This window comes from Lonchura striata, chromosome Z (genome assembly GCF_050655825.1).
Source record: "Lonchura striata isolate lonStrDom1 chromosome Z, ASM5065582v1, whole genome shotgun sequence".
NCBI lineage: Eukaryota > Metazoa > Chordata > Aves > Passeriformes > Estrildidae > Lonchura > Lonchura striata.
In genome coordinates, this window is record NC_140740.1 from 82,648,406 (window position 1) to 82,664,929 (window position 16,524).

Consider the following 16,524-nt stretch of genomic DNA (forward strand, 5'->3'; position numbering starts at 1 on the left):
TCAGCATAGGAACTTACTATACTTAGTAAATAACATTGACAGAATATTTCACAGCACAGCCAAAGCTTTCAATTTACTCACAAAAGCCAGTATTTAGACAACTAGCTAAGTGATTTCTTTCTGATAAAGAGTCAAGCATGCTCTGGCTGCATGTGGTGTCAGTCTTTTCCACTAAAACCTGTTGGCCTGATTCTTTTGCCTCTCTGAGGATGTTTTCTGTGCCCAGCGTGTTTCAGGGTTTCAGAAGCCAGAAGTCTGCAGTGCTGGTTCTGCTGGGTTGTGTGCCAGATTTTGGGCGAGTTCTATTCCTTCATGTCTGTGGAAAGTGAGTGGATGTAGTTTGACTCATCACTGTGGGTGGCTGGGACAATTTTGCCTGAATTGATGGGTACTAGAAGTTCTCAGGTGATCAGTTAATGTATCTCCATGGTAGGCAGAGGTGAGCCTTGGTAAATTCATTAGCTGCACAGTGGCCTGTGCAGGCTTTTTGGTTTGCATCCATAGGACTTGCAGTAGTAGTAACAGCTTCACATTGTACAGTAATGAATAGGGATCTGATATTCATAATTCATTCAATTTTAATTTCCTCTTCCTCTTCTGAAGACAGACAGTACCTTAGCTTCAAGAAGATGGCTGAGAAATAAGTAAGTAAAAACATCTTATATCTAGTACCCATGAAGCATGTGACAAACGATGAAATATTTCAAGTGCAAAAGTCCCTTCTTCTGTCCAAGACTTGATTAAAGTAGATCAGGGTACTTCTTCTCTCTAGCATAACTGCAGTCAACCTGAGACATAGTTTTTTTTTAACTGGCTGGCATAATGAGTCCCATTCTCACCTGGAGCAAATCATCATGCTTAGACTAATGTCACTGATTTGGTCTTTGAAAGAAGTGTGGCCATCACTTAATTTGGTATTGCAACTCCCCTAAGAGGGCTCTTGAACCTTTCCTTGCAATGTTACATACTTGGATTGAGGGCTGTGTTCTTTTACTCTGACTCAAGTCAGTAGTTTCTTGGAGGAAAAAGGGAAAAGTATGGTAGTTTTAAGAACCTAGAAGTTAGTTTTGCCACTGATCACCGGGTGTTTTTGACTACCTATGCCTGCATGCCTCTGAGGCCCCAGACTACAGCCCTGCCAACCTTCTACACAACTACTCTGTGCTCTGCCATCTATAGACCAAGTGGCAGAGAAAGTGCTCCCCTTTCCTCAAGGTGTATGCTAGTTTATGTCATTGTTTTATAGTTCAGATGGTATCACCCTAACAACACAAACAATTCAAAAGGCTTAAAACTTAGATCACTGTCAGAAAGTACACATCAGGATGACAAAAAGCTTGTTTGCAGCTCTAATTACCTATGGTGTCTAAATCCCGCTCAGATCCCAGGCTGTTGTCCCTGTCAGGGTTCTCAGAGTGACCATCTGCAAAGCCTGAATTAAAACCTATGAGCTCAACCAAATCCTTTCAGCTTGCTCAAACAGCCTTTTTTGCATTAGGCCTCTGACAAACTAACTGGGGGGAAAAAAGCTGTGAGGGCATGTGCAGAGCTGTTCACACCAGCAGCTGAAAGGCTTGTAAATATTTAGTTATCCTGGAAGAAAGATTTTGGCTGAGGAGGAGAAGCACCTCCTGCCTCAGAGCATTACAGCAGAGCTTGTTGCCCACGCAACAAGGAGTGGTCTCCTCTCAGCAGCCCAAATTTCCCTATCTGGAAGGATGGATCAACATATCAATGCCATAGGGTTGCTGGGAGTCCTGTGTGAGTTGAAGGAGCTCTTCCCTGTTATGTCAGGCTAAACAGCAGAAGATGCTGCTGACCCGAGTACTAAGGAAATAGGACTGAGAAGCTGCAGAGACCAGCTCTTTAAAACATCCCCAAACAAGGATCTCTCATGGATCCTTCAGTATTTTTATATAGGTTAGCCCCTACACAAACAAACCCAGTTTCAGGAAGCAGCACTTCATTAAGATTTAGTATTCCTAGAAGTGCCAGGAGACAGAATAGGTTGTAGCCTCTAAGGTGGCTGCTCCCGTTGGGAACTTAAACGTGATGATGAAGACAGGGCTGCAGGCTGCCATCTCCATACCTAGCAGACTGCAGCAGCAAAAGTATTATGTCTGAAAAATGGTCTCAGCTCTTCCACCTCAGGCAAGTACTGATGGCCTGCTATGAGAGACCTCTTTTTTGTTTGCTTCTTGTGTTCAGATATCTCATCACCTGTGCTAGCCTTCCCAGGCACTGTAGAACACCCTTTGTATGGTTGTGGTACATTGTGTGCAGTAAGCAATATACATAAGAGTTATGTCTTCCAAATTTTAGCATTCATTTTTAGTGTTGCTAACACGAATGTTACTAGTGGGTCTTGATAAGGTGTTGCTTTGCCACGTTTTCTAAATTTATTTCTCAGCCCGTTTCAGGTGTAGGAGGCTCTGGCTGTGTTTTATCTTTTCCACTGGCAGTTTCCTGTTGGTGTTTGTACTAACACAGCTGGGCTGGGGAGGTGCCAGTAAGAAATGCTCCATCAAGCTCAGCACAGGCACTAAATGGAACATGGTTTCTTCAATGGTGAAAGAAAAGTTTGCTCCAGTTGTGCCAGATGCTGAGCTATGCAGCTGTCAGACCTGTTCCAACTCCTGATGTGGCTAAGAAAGGTTAATTGCTCAGACGACCCAGCTGCACAATTGAGGAACTGCTGCTATGCAGAGGTTTTGACCTTAAAAATTTTACTTATGATACACACTTTCATGCCATGCATCGCTGGTTTCCAAGAAAATGCTGCATAACGTGTTCTCTCCCATTAGTGAGATGAAACTGGGATGTACTAACTAGGCAAATAGTATATTTGCCAAAGAAAGCTGTACCAAAATGGGAAAAAAAAATGCAAAAGAGCAAGCAAGTAAGAAGTTGAAATGCAGAGCCGATATTAAAGTTCAACAAGAGGGATGTTGAAGGGAAGGCATTTGGATTAATTTTGTCTCTGATAAAGTTTCTGTAAACTCTGGAAACAATGAGCAAAGAACCATTGGAATCCAGATTCACAAAACAGAATGAAAACATTCTGGAGTTGCCTTTTCCTAAATCTCTTGTGAGGTATTTTTTAAATTCTGTGTGTTTGACCTACTGGGGGATTCTTGGTGTACCTTGAGGTTTTAGGGCAAGACTTTTTTTCTTGGCATTCAGGGCCTTTCTCCAGCTGTAGAGCTGAAACTTGTGCAGCTGCACCACTTAATGTCTGAAATGTATTTTGAGAACTTGAGGAAGTCCAAGACTCTTGGTGAATACAGCTGAAGAGTGATTTGTTCACACCTAAGAAATTGCACACAGTTGTGGCTTGCAGGGACAGCAGAGCACTCGCAAATCAACGCTGTCATTGGAACAAGGTCTCTGTGCAAGTCTGTGAAGCCTAAACAAAGGCTTTCCACATTCTGTTTTCTCCCATCTGCACGTTTTGCCATTAGCAAGGATCTAAATACAGCAACATCATCCCCCTTAGCCATCAGCTGGTTCAACAAGTGAGTGCAAGCAGTCGTGCCAGTGCGTAAGTAGCAACGGTGTATGGACAAATACGTAGGACCAGTATGGAAGCTCAACTTCTCCCATCTCTTCAGCAAAGCAGCTGTTTGATTTCTGTCACAGAGCCCCCAGCAGCCCATGGACATGGGGTTTGCATGTGCTCAGAAGATTCCCTGAAGTGGCAAGTGACATTATTGGATGTACTTACCAGCAATTCAAGTGATATGAACAGAGACACGTCTTTGCAAAATTTAACTGCCTAGAAGCGTAAGGAGTGAATAGTCAGTCACATTGATGTCTTCCAGAAGCAGAGCCATCTGGATGATTTCTCCTGTTGCCACTGACCAGTTATTTCCAGAGGAAAATGAGAAATTGAGCAACTGGCTGCTTTCAGAAGGAGCAGGCTTTTTTCTTCAGTTTTGCTAGTAGGCACCATCGTTTTTTGTTTTTTTCCTGAAAAGAAACTTCTGCAAGTTGATACCTGATTGAAGCCTCTGTCCACTGGAGCAAAATTTAAGCTTCCTTCTTTGAACACTTTTTTCTTCTTTACCTTGTCCAGTCTGGGGCTGAATGCTGCTTGAGGATCATCTGACACCATAATATAACTTCTTGTTGCCTCTTGTGTTTTCCAGAGAGTACCAGCAAGATACCAGTATCAACAGAAGTGACAAAAACTTCTTCACGTAAGTTGAATTAACAGTCTTTCTGTCTCTTTCATTTCTTCTTAAAATTGCCTCTACAGCTGTGAAGCAACTCTTTTTTAACAGAGAACAATTCATCTACATCCAGCACCTCCGTTTCTGCATATCACTTTGCATACTTGAGCCACTTCAGGGATCAAGAAATGAATGAAGAACAGTTAAGCATACTTTTTATTGTCCTAGGGCTGTATTGAGGAAGCAAATTTGGCCTACAGTTGTCAGGCTGCAGCAGCCCAACTGAAGAAGTATTTGTGTTGTCAGGAACTATGTTTTAAAAAAGCTCTTACCTCCTTCTCCTATAAATCCTATCAGCTGCTTGTGAGTTTGCTGAGTGTATAGGTGTGTTGATGTGCCCTCAGGAAAGTCTGTTCCCTAGACTGCTCTGTTCCTCAGGGCTCTACATACAATTGCTGACAGCTCTGCAGGGTCTGTGAGTGTAGACAGGTAACTCACTCTCAATAATTTAACCACTTTTAAAGTTGCCTTGGCATACTAGGAGCCTTCTCCAGGTGGTTTTCTTTTAGGCTGATGGAATCTGCTCTCAGCATCCTTCCTGCAGTTACAGGTTACATACTTCCAGAGTTGCAATACTGCTGGAACTGACCCCAGGAGAAGCTGCTTTCATTATTTAACTGTTAAGAATTACTTTATATATGGCCACAATACAAGCACTTGTCTCTGCTGATGACTTTGGCTGAGACAATTGTAGATAAATGTGTGTAAGCCGGGCAACCCAAGGATTTACAAGACACGCATACCCTCCTTGGCAAAGAGGCTGGGGTCCTGCTAGCTTTTTTGGGAAAGCTATGTCTGGCAGGGACGGGTTTTAGTGTGAAATGACAGTGTTTGTAGGCTAGATCAAGGAAAACAGTGTGATTGCCAGATTTTGCATTTAGCATGCCTGCAGCCTTTCCTTTGATGCATCTGTGTGTGTGGCGACCTACTTCTGAAATCTTGGCATTGCTGCCTGACAGAAGAGACGCTGGATGTGCCCATGTTCTTTCATGTTCTCAGTGGGGCCTGTCACTGGTGCTTCACTGGGAATATATGAGACCACATAGTTAATAGCAAGTGTCCTGTAACCATTGGAACCATTTTTTGTTCAAAGAAAGTGACATGCTGGTCACTGACTCCACTGGGCTCGCCTTGCCTTCTGCCTTGTGCAGCAAGAATGTAGTCCTTGCACTTTGCTGCCTCTTTTCCCATGAATTAAAGTTCTTGTTCTTGAGCAGTCTCTTTCCCTGTTTACATCCCTTCAAGTGCCTGCTGTTACAGTACAGTCTTCCTCTTTACGGCTATTGTGCTGCTGGAGAGGAGGAAGCTGGGGTGTTCAAAAAGCTGGCTGCATTCCTGATGAATCTCTGCACTGGCAGATTTCGTGCCAAGCAACACATCACGGTGCTGTCCCCAGAACAGCAAAAAGCAGTATGTTCAGTGGCTGCTTGGGGAGGTCTCCACATGGAGCTTTGAGGAGGTCTTTGATAATGTGGCTGGAGCAGAGACCAGCTTACTCCCAAACCCAGCCAGGTGCTGTTTTTCCTACTGTTCTATCCCCACTCTGCATCCAGACCATGTCTTTATCTAACTCTTCATGAGTTTCCAGGTGATCAGTAGTGCCTGGGGTTTTGGGCACTGCTAATTTTTTTTTCCAGGACTCTCAAAAGAAAATAATTAATTTGTGTGTTGTTTCTTTACTTTAAGATAGACTATTGTGAAATGCTGGTGTTCAAATCACCACGATCTATGTCTATTGAAGTATTGCTACAGTTACTTTTTGATGATAGAAGGACTGACAGAGCAGTCTTGGTTTTTAAGAGTGGGGATTTTTTGCCTAAAACCTGGCTTTGTTAGGCAACAGATTAATCTTTTCTGTGTGACATGACATGTTAAATGTTTATCTACAGAGCATGCAGTATGCCTGACCTGCTCCCTAGAATTCACAGACTGGCTGCTAACCACCTGTACTGCACACTGGCACATCACTTTGCCACCCTAGGCAAAGTATTCTCTCTTTAAAGTATTCCTTTCAGCTGATGATACTTCTCAAGCCTTCTCTTGAATTCTTTATTCATGCATGACATCCTATGTGATTTGCTAGATAGTGAAAGCCAATGAAGCCCCCAAACACATGGCTCTTAATTGCTGCATGGCTCAGGTTCCTATAGTTCAGGAGGTTCAGATCTAGCTTCAGGCTGCCTGCTTTTTCTATAAACTTTTCTGAGTGCTTCCTTTGCGTGATTTGTGTTGAGGTCCATGTGCTTCCACTGTCCTACAAGATTATTTACCATTCTTTATCCATTCTTGTAACTTTGGGGCTGGTGCCATGTCCCATTTTGGTCTGGAATGTGTCCTGTTTTCCCTTTTATCTACAGCTCTCTGCAGAGGTGGTGACACTCATGGACCCTCCTCTCTTTCAAGCTACAGAAGTCCTGAACTATAGTTGTGATAGAGTGAAATTCCTTACTGTTCAATAGGAGTTATGTGAGAAGAAGATAAGGAGCTAGTGCTTCCTGGGTCAGCATGTGGAGCTTCAAGACCTGCTGCTTTCCACTTTCCTCTGATACTGTCAGAAACAGCTGAAAACTTTACCCTGTCTTTGCCAGTTTTCTCACGGCCTTTCCTCCCAGGACCATGGAGCATTTTTGCTATAACTGATTATTTACAGTGCGCCTAGGACATGCTGAACCAACTTTGAAGTTCTTTGCTTTCTCAAGCTATCTCATTTTTTTGCTCTGCTCTGCTGGGTTTCTGACTACTGAGAAAAAAAAAATAAAAGAAATCTCTACTGGGGGAAGATGTTCAGGCTGCCCCAGTATAGTGCTGTAGCTGTGGCTGTATTCTTACAACTTTATTGTTACTTCTGTGTGTTGCAGAACCCATGCTTAGGATACAAGCTTCAACAGAAGGAACAAACACTTCCTCCTGTAAGTATATGCAAGTTGTTTAAATTATTGCTGGCAAGACCCTCAAGTATATTTTTCCCTTCCTAGCTCAGGAAAAAATGTGCATTAAGAGATCAGGAGTGACTGGGTGGGATTTCTGAGCTACACATGGAATTGCTATTTGTTACATATGATTAGAACTCTCAGAGACATGCTTTTTGTGTATTGAGGCTCAAACACCTTTCTTCAGAAGGATCAAATGTAAGTTTGAGCAGGGCAAAGGAGGAGGAAACTACACCAGTGTTTCCTACTTGGAATTCCCTTCCCTGCCCTCCCCACACAATGTATTGCTTCAAACACTGTTTCTTCTGCCTCCACAACCCCTGGCCCTGGGGTAGCTGGAGCACCCTCAGCTCCAGCCATCCCCACCAAGGTGCATTTCCCTTCATCTGCACGCCAGCTGGTGCTCGTTAGAATTCTTTCACTCTTTCTTCTGTGCCCCAGCATCCCTGGGAAGAAGATGAGGAAGGTGATGGCATCATTTTGTGTCTTCCCTCAGCTGGGACAGAGAGCCAGAAATGGTTCTTTCCTAGGAACGAAAGATCATCTCACTGCTTATCTCAGGAGCACACTGAGAGCTGCAGGGGTACCAGATGCTTCCCAGGGATTATGGATTAGCCACAATCCTGTACAATTTTACCCTTGAGGACCTTTAGGAAGAACCTTCCAGTTCTTTACTAGAACCAAATCTACCATCTGGCTGGTTTTGAGCAGGCTGGAAGGCCACTTTACACAATCAGAGTCAGTGGGGTTGTGGGAGGTGGGGTATTAATCCTACCATAAAGCAGTAAGTGTTGCCAGCTGCTAGGAATAGGATGGCAGGTGAGGTAGACCGATGGTCTGATCCACTCTGACAGTTCCAGGGCTGCTATAAAATGTGCTTTATAGCAAACTATACATGAGTGCCCTTAACCCACATTTAATAGCTACTGTAGCAGCACCAGGAGGAAATGTCAAAGCCATATCTCTGGATTTTTCTAGCTTTTCATCTCAGCTGATAATTTTTAAGTGTGTGTTGAAAGAATTACAGGAATTCGATTGGTTATTTAAGAAACTTTCTGTCATCAAGGTGAGATGAGTTGGATTTTGGCCTCAGTTTCCCTTTGATGCCTAGCAGCAGAGTAGGCAGGAGTAATTTCTGGAGCAATTTAAAACAGTAGATCCTCTGTTCCGTTCTCAGAAGCATTAATGTACACTGGAGTTAGTACCATTCAAGTCACTAAAATAAGTAATGGAGGAGAAAGGGCAATATTGGATATTGCTGCCTATGCTGGGTAGGAAAAGCAGGAGGGAGCCAACATTTATTGCTAACAGATGTGAATGTCTACTCACACTCACAGAGTGATGAGGGAGTTGACCATGTACTTGTTTTAAAGTTCTTTAGGGATTTTCTTTTCTGAATTTCCATGTGACATGTCCACACTTGTCACTGTCAATCTTGTAGCAGCCACAGGAGCTAAAATAAACTGTGTCCTTCCACTTCTCAGACAATAGCAGATGTTTGGACAACATGCCAGCACTGTCATGTAGGCCAGACACTGGGAAAGACCTGAAAACAGCGGAGTGTTTCAATGGGTTCTCTCCCCTAGGGCTTTCACAAGAGAACAGACATGTGTCATGCTTTACTTCTTTTGAAGTTTCAGTGACAGATACTCAGAGAGAAAGAAGTTAAGAAAAAAAAATCCCACCTCTGTAATACCATCCACAATTGGCATCCCAAACCAAACCCTTTTATGTGCACATATTGCTACACTCCTCAAAATCAAGTCCACTTTGAGAATGTGGACCTCCATTCTTAAATAAAGGAGAAAGGCTTGACCCATTGTTTTACTGTCACATTCAGAAAGACCATGTATTAAAGCTGCCCGTAAAACAACACTGTCTTTGGACAACATCAGTCTCAGATGAGCTGTAAGAGCTATACTGTATCCAAAACTGAGCATTTATAGCAGTAGGAAATGAGGAGGTTGCACAAAAACAGAGAATATTTGTCAGATAGGAGCATTTGCTTAGCTGCACCTTTCAGCATTACCCTTGTACTTGTTTGTGCTACTTGCTAAGAGCTTCTCCCTGAAATGTCTGTGGAGACACTTCCCCCAAGGAGCAAAAAGCTAGGACATGCCAAGTGGCCTGCATGTTTCAGATGTGATTGTATTATACAGGGATTCTCAGTTCAGATTTGTCTGTTTGGGCAAGATGGTGAGTTGGCATCATCCTTCCATCACTTGGAAAATATTCTCTGCACAATGCTTCCTCCTATCCTCTATCTAGCAGGTTGATGTGATGACCAGCTGGAGGCAAAAATATGGATTAAGAACAGGTAGGAGGCTGATCCTACCTTACCTGTGGCTTTTTTTTTTCATAAGAATACAGAATGGGTTTGTTTAGCTTTTTCCTGGAGAGAAAGACCCATTGCTGGTCATCTGCACCATAGATGACTTTGTTTTCCTGCAGACTTTCTTGTTGGGCTCTAAAACCTGCAGAGAAATTTTGAAAAGAAACATTAATTGGGTAAGAAGTGTGCCAGTTTGGATTGCTCATCTTTCCTCTCTGGAGTTATTCACTTATAAGCTTCAGGCCTGGCACAGCAAGGCGCTTTCCTAACACTTTATCTTCTTGTCATGAAGTAAGAGATTCCAATATGTATATTAAATTATGACCAGATACAGCACATAGAAAGGAAGTTTGCAAAGACTTTTTGCCTGACACCTTTTTTTGAGTATGATACTTATAAAAATGGTCAATGCTGAGCAATAATACCTTCTATGGCATGTAGCTAGGGTCATTGGTTTACAGAATATTTCTAACAGGAACATCTTTGCATATACAAAGCAAGCAGCCTGGCCAACAAATCATCTGTGCTCTAAAATCTTAAAAAGCAAGTTAAGTTTTTCTTAAATTCTGCTTTCCTTCATCTCCTAAAGTGAGACAAATTCTTCATATATCTGAGAGAAGTCCACTTTCAAAAACTATGAATTTTCTAAAACTCATACAAACATTATCCAGGGTTTCTGAAAGACAGACTGCTTGGGCCCCAAACAATACAGTTTTTAGGTGGCTTTTTGTTCTGCTTTAGGAATACCCAAACCTGAAAAGAACGTCTGATTTCTTTTTTTTTTTTTTTTTGGTATTTCAAACAATTTTTTAAAGGGTAATCTTGATTTGTATCAAGTCTTCAGACCATTTAAGTTGTCCTGCTGTCTGATTTTTGAAGGTTTGTTTAGATTTCTTTATTTTTTTAATGGTGCTCATGCGCAGATACCTACCTACCAACAGGAGTGCACTTGTCTTTGATGTGTGGAAAAACCTTGTGGAATCAAGGAAACACAGATGGAGAGTCTTTCCTACCTGCTGCAGTCCATGTGAATTGCAGTTCCTTTAAGATATAGCATGACTTGATGACTAAGTATCCTGCAGTATAGTGAAATACAGTATATCTATTTTTTCTACATTAATTCAATTTACTGTATTTGTTTGGTTTCATTTTATTCCAAGTTTGACAGATTTTAATTTACAATATTCCCTCTACAGTGGAGAGACAAAGATGATGGTAAGACTGACAGTGCTGCCACGCAGTGTAAGGATCAGAAAAAATTAGGGGATAATGCCTAACCATTGAACACATGTTCAGCTTCTTTCATCTCTAAAAACTTTTTCTGCTTTGTCATAAAATATAAATACAATGGTAGCACCTCAGAAACCTTGAAATGCAGCTATTTTGGGGTGAAAAAACAAATACTTTTTTTTATGAGATAGTGAGTAACTGTGTACAGTCACTTGAGGCAGGATGGGAAGAGGAGAATACTGCAACCAGTTTATGAAGCTGAAGGAATTCAGATGTGGAAGGCAATTACTTAGGTTGCATTTGTGCTATCAGCAGGACTCCCAGCTCCTGCTCTTGTAAAAAATCAGTCTGACATCTTCGGCTATCAGAATTTAATTCATCTGTGCCATAGGTAAAAGGCTTCTTCTCCAGGAGAGGCATACACCTCATGCCATGGTGGGACAGTGGATCAAAGGAAAACACGATTCCACCTTGTGCATTTTGCTTTATCATTTTAGTGGGTTTATTTCTTTTAATAGTGGTCTCTGGAGAGAACACTTTGCTTTGTTCTGAGGACACAGTGAGTGACTAAGGGAATGGTCAGATAACTAGTTCTTGTTTAATGTAAAATGAGTTTAAACCTCCTAGTTAGTGAAATCCTGATGAAAAAGCAGTGGTGAAGAAGTGTCAGTCCTTTGTTATAACCTACCACAGTGTGCAGTATGTTCCATTTTCATTCTTCATAGTGGGCACCAATGACAGTGGACAAAGCAGTGACAACTTCAGTACTTTTATTATTTCATCTAGCATGACAAACCCTGTTTCCTGTAGTTATATTTCACAGATTAGGCAAATTCATGGAAATAGGTAAAATCTCCCAGAGACATGGCTTTCAATCTTTTGTATGACTCCCAGTCTAAAGATGGTGTGACAAGAAATGCCTTCTCCCAAACCACTTAATCTTGCAGGGTTTTCTGAAGTTGCATTCTTGGTCCCACAGTCTTGCTCTGAAAGAGAGCCTATGCTGTCACTCAGCTGGCTTAGGCCACTCCACTGGGAAATTCATATATGCCAAACTTCAGAGATATCATCATTAATATAAAGTCACTTCTCTTCAGTGCTGGGGTTCCTCTTCTTTGTTTCTTTCAAGGAGTTTAGAGAGGTAAAAGGCAATGATGGGTGTAAGCTGTGGTAAAATTAGAAGAAGATGACATAACAATCCAAAAGGAATAAGGGCAGCAGTTTTTATGGCTTAAATACAGCCGCCAGAATGGAAGGGTTTTAAGGACATAGACTTTAGTTAGCTGTTTACTTGTGCATGTAAGAATTAATCTGTAAGGCTAGCACTTGCCTCAGCATTTGTATATAATGAGGCAATTGTGTTTTGTGTATAAATATATTTACAGTAGATAGGTTTATAAAGTATATATATGTAAGCGTGAAGGTAATGGTTTATGTCTGTTTATTTCAAGTTGTGCTTTCCCAAGGTCATGAACTACACCATAAAAAGCATCTACTCTGGTGGAATATAAGTCACAAAATCTACTTTACAGATTTCTTTAAAGAATTTCCCAAGTTCATGTGCTATTGCCTTCAACATGTTGAGGATCCTCTCTTCTAACTCCAGAGACACCTCCCATCTTTCAGCTTTTTTAAAGACTGTGTGTGACCTTAGTGATGAAGTGGGGGAGCCCCTCACATCAAGGTAGCGGTCCAAAAGTCACGTTGCCTGTGGATGCCGTAGCCAAAGAGTGTGGGCTTCATCCCTACCTTGCCTCAGGAACCCTCAGTATGTCTGGGCTTTTGTTTCTGAGAGCCTGCAAATCATATGGGAGTTTGTCTTCAACAGTCTGTTAGTCTGGTTTCTTTTGAGGTTCCTCTCATCAGGTCAAATCATGGCAAATTCTTTCCTAAGTGAGCATTACTTTGTGTCTTTCTCACTTCTTCTTACTTCACTGAAATGACACATGCTGTTTGCCCACCTGAGAGCAAAATAAGCATCTTTCTGATCTGGCAGCAAAGCCTGTGCTGTACTGGAGGACACGAGCTTGCAGCACAGGGTTGTGTTGGTGTTTGGATCACAGCTTTTTGGTCACTGAGTCCTCCGAGGAAGTCCCTGGTACTGCCACTGTGACAAAAACAGGTTCTCAAGTACTCCTGTTCCTCCTGGCTATACTCTTTCTAGGTAGCAGCTGTGAACATACATCGTGGTACTGGATCAGCCTTCTCAAATCTTCCCTCTTCTGCAGCATCAGAGTAATTCTCACTGAGTAAAGGTACACATCAGGCAGTTATGCCAGTAAGGCAGGGAACTCTGAACAGAATGAAATCTGTAACCTTGACAGAAACATGCATCTCTTTCATGTCATTATCCATGCTGAAATTAAGACTGTCAGTGTTTTTTAGGAAAGCAAGAGGGAGACAAAGAGCTCAGAACATGTATGAACAATGGATATTCTCAACCAACAAAAATTATGAGCATGTGCATAGGTACAGAATAATATTTGTATTTTAATAGTATAGGGAGTTTCCAGCTTACCCCTATAGTCTAGATATGCTGTTCATCTCCTTATCTTCCATCTATTGCCCCCAAAGAATTTATGCTGAGCCATCTCTTAACATCTCTTGTGTTAACCCCAGGAGAGACTAGTAATGCAAGTTACTTTGTGCTCTTCAGGAGACCCTTCTGTCCTCAGAAAGACATGATGACAGCCCACTTGCATGTTTTTAGAGGTGGGAGTTTCTCTTGTTTCAGGTTTAGAGGGGAAGGTCCAACAGAGATAAAAATCCCAAAGGGAATTTAGTTACCAAATTTGAGTTACGCTGTCAAACCTGAAGGCTTGCTGAGCTCCCTTTGAGGAAGGCACCCAAAGCAGGCTTTCTTAGATGGTATGTTCTGGGCTTTCTTGTCCACATTCTTCCATGAGGGATCTTGGGCTGTCTCAGCTGTAAACAGACTCCCTGTGGCATAGCAGGGCCCTGGCCCATGAAGGGTTATTTCAAGTTCAAGGACTGGCAGTGGAGGTCAGTCATGAAGCAGAAACACAAATTTAATGAAATACAAAGGAGTCAAGAGCTTTGTTTTCATGATGAGCTTCAAATCTGGGCAGATGGTGATGTCTAAGGAGAGGGAACAAAGAATAACACAGCAGTAGATAAAAGATGAACAGAAAAGTAAGCTGTTACTTTTCAGAATAACTTGTTAAGTATATGGCTTTGAATGTTTCCATTTACTTAAGAAAAACCCCTTGATAAATCACTATTTATATCTTTAAAAAAGTAAACTGCATCAAAAAAAATGGTATTTCAAAAGCTATATAGGCAGAGTACTGAACACATATATGTGAAATTTCCATAGATGCATGGATTTGAAAAGCCATCCCTGTGCCTGTCATTAGCTCCTCCACAAACACCGTGGCACTCTATGGCTGAGACTCAGTTTAAACTACAGCAGTTTTATCAGGTAAATTAAAAGCAATAGTCTTCTTTCACATTCCTATCTAGCAGTACTGTAACAGTGCAGTGGGAGCCAAGCTAAACCCTCGGGAAGAAATTATTATCCTATCCTTCATGTCCACATCTCTTCTAAATTGCCTTTTGGTAACCTCTTCTAATTGGATGCAAAATGGGAAAGTTGTATCTCCTGTGACTTTCATTATCAAAATGTTCCCGGAGGTTCTTAATGGTTTCTGCTGTTCTTGACATTCTCCCCCTGTACAGCAAGGAGAAGGAATCACTGTAGTCATTGCAGCAATTAAAGAGCAGCCTTTTTCAGTGTGATCTTCCTTCTAGGTTTGCATCTTCCTAAATACTTAGTAGTGGCCAGCTAGTCAGTAACTTTGAGTTGCATCCACTGTAGCTGGCAAGTATCAAAAAACATCCACTCTGTATTTTTTTAAAAGAAAGCTGTGTCCTAGAGCAATTATCCTTTGAATCTTGTCTGATGGATATCAGGATTTTCTTTCAGGGACTATGTATGTATATGAAGGCTCTTGCACATTTCCTCATTAAATTTTCTTTTCCTGGCTGCCCACTCTTCATTCTAGTCATTTCGGCTTCATTATGGATATACAGAGCTCATAGGCCTTACTGGTAGTTTATATTAATCACAGTATCCAGCTCTCTTTGGTAAACGAAGTAATTCCAAGTTCATCCTTCTACAGGGAGCTGCTTTTTGGAAAAGAGGAAACTGTTTCTTAGCCTTCCTGTTGCCAAACTCTGTCAATTCTGTTGAAAGCTAAAATAGCATAGGGCATTTCTAATTTATGATGATCATAAAGGCTGAACCTAGGGTGCTATGTGGAGTGAGGCTGAGGATCAAGATGGAGTGCTGGGGCAGTGATTGCCCATTTCATCAGCAGCGTGCTTTCTTGTGTCATTTTGGGCCATGCCAGCTACTGATTTTCAAGACACCTAAGCACAATAAGAAGGATTAAGTGCATTGAGACCTTTACCAGGAGGCAGTATGAGTACTACCCTGCCAGCCCAGCTCCATTCACTCTGAGCAGTTCTCCCATATCATCCCAACAGACATTGCAACCCCCAAAGACTCATAGGTGTCTTTAACTATGCCAGAGGGAATTAATCATGAAGTTATAGTAATGCCATGAAAACACCACTTGTATGGGCTGAGACTCACTCCACAATTTAGACACTGAGAACTGGAAGAAGACACATGTAAACGATTTTTAATGAAGGGCAGAGCCACAGTGAAGCAGTATGTGATGTAGATGTAGCCTAGCCATGCTTGCCCTTAGACTGAGAGCATGATCTGTCTCCTTTCCTGCTGAGCAGTGTTGGAACACCTGAGCAGTCAGGCTGCCTGTCTTACCCCAGCCTTCCCAATGACCATGTATTTGTGGGTCAGAAAGTAAGTGGCGTTACACCCCAGCCCTCCCAACTTTAGCAACCTGGTCCCTGCTCTTGAACAGAGATGTGAGGTAACACCTACTGGATGACAGAGGAGACAACTGTTTTCCCAACCCTGAGCATTTGGCTCTTTTGTTTGTCCATTTGTTTCTGTTTTGTTTATTCATCCCAGAAAAGCTCCTTGCTTCAGAGCTTTTAATGTTCAGAATTGATGTTGAATAGGGAAGGATTTGACTGGACACAGGTCTGCAGCCTAAAGTTCTACCATTGCTATTGAGATTATCTCAAAGTTTACCATTTATACATGGGGTGGTAATAGCCCTTCAGAATTTAAAACAGAGATTATTGTTCTGAGGTTTATGAAGTGGAATCTGAACTCTCTTACTGATATCTTTCTGGTAATATTCACAATGATCCAAAATATGACTCTTAATAACAGTCAAGCATCTGACAGGTATTTAGATGAGCTTTGCAAAATGTCAGCATAGTTGATGAGGAGTATTACTGGAATAGTTGGTTTCTAAAAGAAAAGTATAAGCCATACTCCAGGGAAGAAATAGTAGGGTGTTTTTTAATAATACCTATTTTGCAGGCAGATACCCGGCTGTGAAAGCCACAGCTACCTGCATTGTAGAAACATACTCTTTGGATCTACTGGTGCCAGCTGTGGCACAAACTGTCAGTGGCAGAAAGCTTTTTCTAATCTTTCCAAATTAGAAGTGAGCTAACCACATGTGATGCTTTTCTTTGTTTGAAATGTCTATGTCTTTATATATAGTAACTGAGAATGTTCTTTCAGTTGTAGCTAAAATTCTGTTGCAAGCTTTCAAACACTGACGTCCAGTGCCATGGGACATTAGTTCAACAGTTCAGTTATTGTTCTGAGAGAACAGTAGCTTTAAATGTCTGGTGCCTTTGCCTGATTAAATGCCATCCACCCCACCCCCCCCAC

At 41.8% G+C, this 16,524-nt stretch overlaps 1 protein-coding gene across 5 annotated transcripts in view; it reads left to right on the forward strand.

Annotated features, from left to right (window-relative positions):
* Positions 1-16,524, forward strand: part of NRG1 (neuregulin 1) — a 173,918-nt gene that overhangs the window by 40,351 nt on the left and 117,043 nt on the right. For 2 of the 5 annotated variants that reach the window (XM_085568097.1, XM_021534811.4), the window contains exons 4-5: positions 4,149-4,199; positions 7,091-7,141. The exons of 1 other annotated variant lie outside the window; for it this stretch is intronic. In XM_085568097.1, coding sequence (XP_085424223.1) covers positions 4,149-4,199; positions 7,091-7,141 — 102 coding nt within the window. The remainder of the gene's footprint in view (positions 1-4,148; positions 4,200-7,090; positions 7,142-16,524) is intronic. 2 more of the 5 variants (XM_085568098.1, XM_021534815.4) reach the window with 2 other exon arrangements.